At 53.7% G+C, this 2500-nt stretch overlaps 1 protein-coding gene across 2 annotated transcripts in view; it reads left to right on the top strand.

The window, feature by feature from the left end:
• Nucleotides 1-2500, top strand: part of LOC310820123 (FERM domain-containing protein 5-like) — a gene marked incomplete at both ends in the record, with an annotated part of 67256 nt that overhangs the window by 52313 nt on the left and 12443 nt on the right. For both annotated transcript variants that reach the window (XM_083691651.1, XM_083691650.1), the window contains 2 exons: nt 1979-2021; nt 2466-2500. The exon at nt 2466-2500 is cut by the window's right edge and continues 44 nt beyond it. In XM_083691651.1, coding sequence (XP_083547777.1) covers nt 1979-2021; nt 2466-2500 — 78 coding nt within the window. The remainder of the gene's footprint in view (nt 1-1978; nt 2022-2465) is intronic.

Raw genomic sequence — 2500 nt, 5'->3', positions numbered from 1 at the left:
TCAGTTGTCTGCTCAGATTGACTCAGGCAGGCAGCTCCCAGGGGCTGGGGATGGAACTAGTCCCAGAGAGGAGACGCCCCCCCCCCCCCCCCCCAACCCCCCCCCCCCCCCCTCCGCTGGTGTGGCTGGTGGCTTCCTGTTCTGTCTCTCCATCATCTCTTTCAGAGACGCTAGGCTAGCTAGTGTTGTGGAGGGGGGGGAGGGATGGAGGGGTGGAGGGATGGAGGGGTGTAGGGGTGGAGGGATGGAGGGGGGGAGGGATGGAGGGAGGGATGGAGGGGGGAGGGGTGTAGGGGTGGAGGGATGGAGGGGGGGGAGGGATGGAGGGAGGGGTGGAGGGATGGAGGGGGGAGGGGGGAGAGGGATGGAGGGATGGAGGGAGTTGCCTCAGAGAGACAGGAGGATGAATCAGACCGGAAGACAGCTGGTAGAATGTCTCTTCGCTCCCTTAGTCCATAAGCTAAACTAAAGGAAGGTGTTATGTTGAGATGAGACAGGCAGATGAAGCAGCATCTCTAGTCTGGGTTGGGCTGTAGGCAGCTTATCACTCCTGTGTGGCAGATCTGTCTATGAAATGCACATTCCCACATAGCTGAAAGCTGTTTTGTTATGCTAGCTGTATAGCTTCATTTCACATGGACAGACTATAAAGAGGGAAATTACAATAATATGTAATTATCAAGTTGGAAATGACATTATTGATCTATTCATAAAGGGCATGTCAAGGGCCCAGACATTAGTTGAGTATAATGAGGAGCTGATGCAACAGAAGAAAATCCTTTCACCTTCCTCACAACTTTCCTCAGGGCCCAACTCCCCAGACCTCCCCTTAATACTGTAAGTACTTAACCCACTCTAAAACCACCGCTGATCTGCTCCCTGCACTGAGGTAGGCAGTTCTCTAGAAGAGCAGAGGGGTGGAAATAGGGTTTACCAGACACGGTTTACTCAGACACGGTTTCCTCACCCACGGTTTACCAGACACGGTTTACTCAGCCACGGTTTACCAGACACGGTTTACTCAGCCACGGTTTACCAGACATGGTTTACCCAGCCACGGTTTCCTCACCCACGGTTTACCAGACATGGTTTACTCAGTCACGGTTTCCTCACCCACGGTTTCCTCCCCCACGGTTTACCAGACATGGTTTACTCAGCCACGGTTTAGCAGGGAAGCACTCAGCCGACCCATCCCCTCCTGAGCAGAGGAGCATGGGAAGAGACAGGTGGCAGTTGAGAGACGTTCTGAACAGCGTCAACATATGGCGGTGCTTCTGCCGCTGTTCCACTCGCTCAACCCGCCCGAGAGCTACTCCTCCTAATGGTTAGCTAGCTGACAGAGAACAAGTGCTCCTCTGTGTGTCCTCCTCCAAAGCTCTCCCCTTTCATCTCCTGACAGCCCCGTCCCCGGGTGGGAGGGAGGCTTCGGCTTGTCATGTGACGTGACAAAGCAAGAGGGAGGAACAGCGAAAGCAGGGCTGGAATGCCCCAAAGCAGCTACTAGACAACAAGTCATCACACTCAGCTGCTGAGCGATCAGCCCAAGTCTGTCAAGTTACAAGTGTTTAGTTGCAGGGGAGAGGGGACGGAGAGGGGGCGGAGAGGGGACGGAGAGGGGGCGGAGAGGGGACGGAGGGGGGACGGAGAGGGGGCGGAGAGGGGACGGAGGGGGGACGGAGAGGGGACGGAGAGGGGGCGGAGAGGGGACGGAGAGGGGACGGAGGGGGGATGGAGAGGGGGCGGAGAGGGGATGGAGGGGGGGACGGAGAGGGGACGGAGGGGGGTATGGAGAGGGGGCGGAGAGGGGACGGAGGGGGGGGACGGAGAGGGGACGGAGGGGGGATGGAGAGGGGGCGGAGAGGGGACGGAGAGGGGACGGAGAGGGGACGGAGGGGGGGCAGAGAGGGGACGGAGGGGGGATGGAGAGGGGACGGTGTTCGCAGCATTCAAATGAATTGTTTCTGTTTCTGTTTTTCAGCACTGGTTGGAGTTTACAAAGTGTATTGCCAAACAAATGAAATGTAAGTACTGATACAGGACCAGTCAAAGGTTTGGACACACCTTGCCAAGAGGGTGCAAAGCTGCCATCAAAGCAAAAGGTGGCTACTTTGAAGAATCTAAAATATAAAACATATTCTGGTTTGTTTAACACTTTTTTGTTTACTACATAATTCCATATGTGTTCCTTCATAGTTTTGATGTCTTCAATATTAATCTACATGTAGAAATGTAGAAAATGTAGAAAATAATAAAAAAAAATAAAGACAAACCATTGAATGAGAAGGTGTGTCCAAACTTTTGACTGGTACTGATATGTCCACTGGATGCACTGGATGACTATTTCATAATGGATGTTACCACCAGCTCCAAACCTCCCAGTAACCAGTTCAGTCACAGCAGCTTTTTCTATTTCTCACTTTTCACTGAGCCTCTGTCTCTAAACCTTTGACCTCCCCCGCCTCCAGCCCAGCCTCCGTTCACCATGTGTTTGCGTGTCAAG

This window comes from Argentina silus (genome assembly GCF_951799395.1).
Source record: "Argentina silus genome assembly, chromosome: 19".
Taxonomy (NCBI): Eukaryota; Metazoa; Chordata; class Actinopteri; order Argentiniformes; family Argentinidae; genus Argentina; species Argentina silus.
The sequence above is the reverse complement of the archived record's forward strand: the minus strand, read 5'-3'. Positions and strand labels throughout refer to the sequence as shown.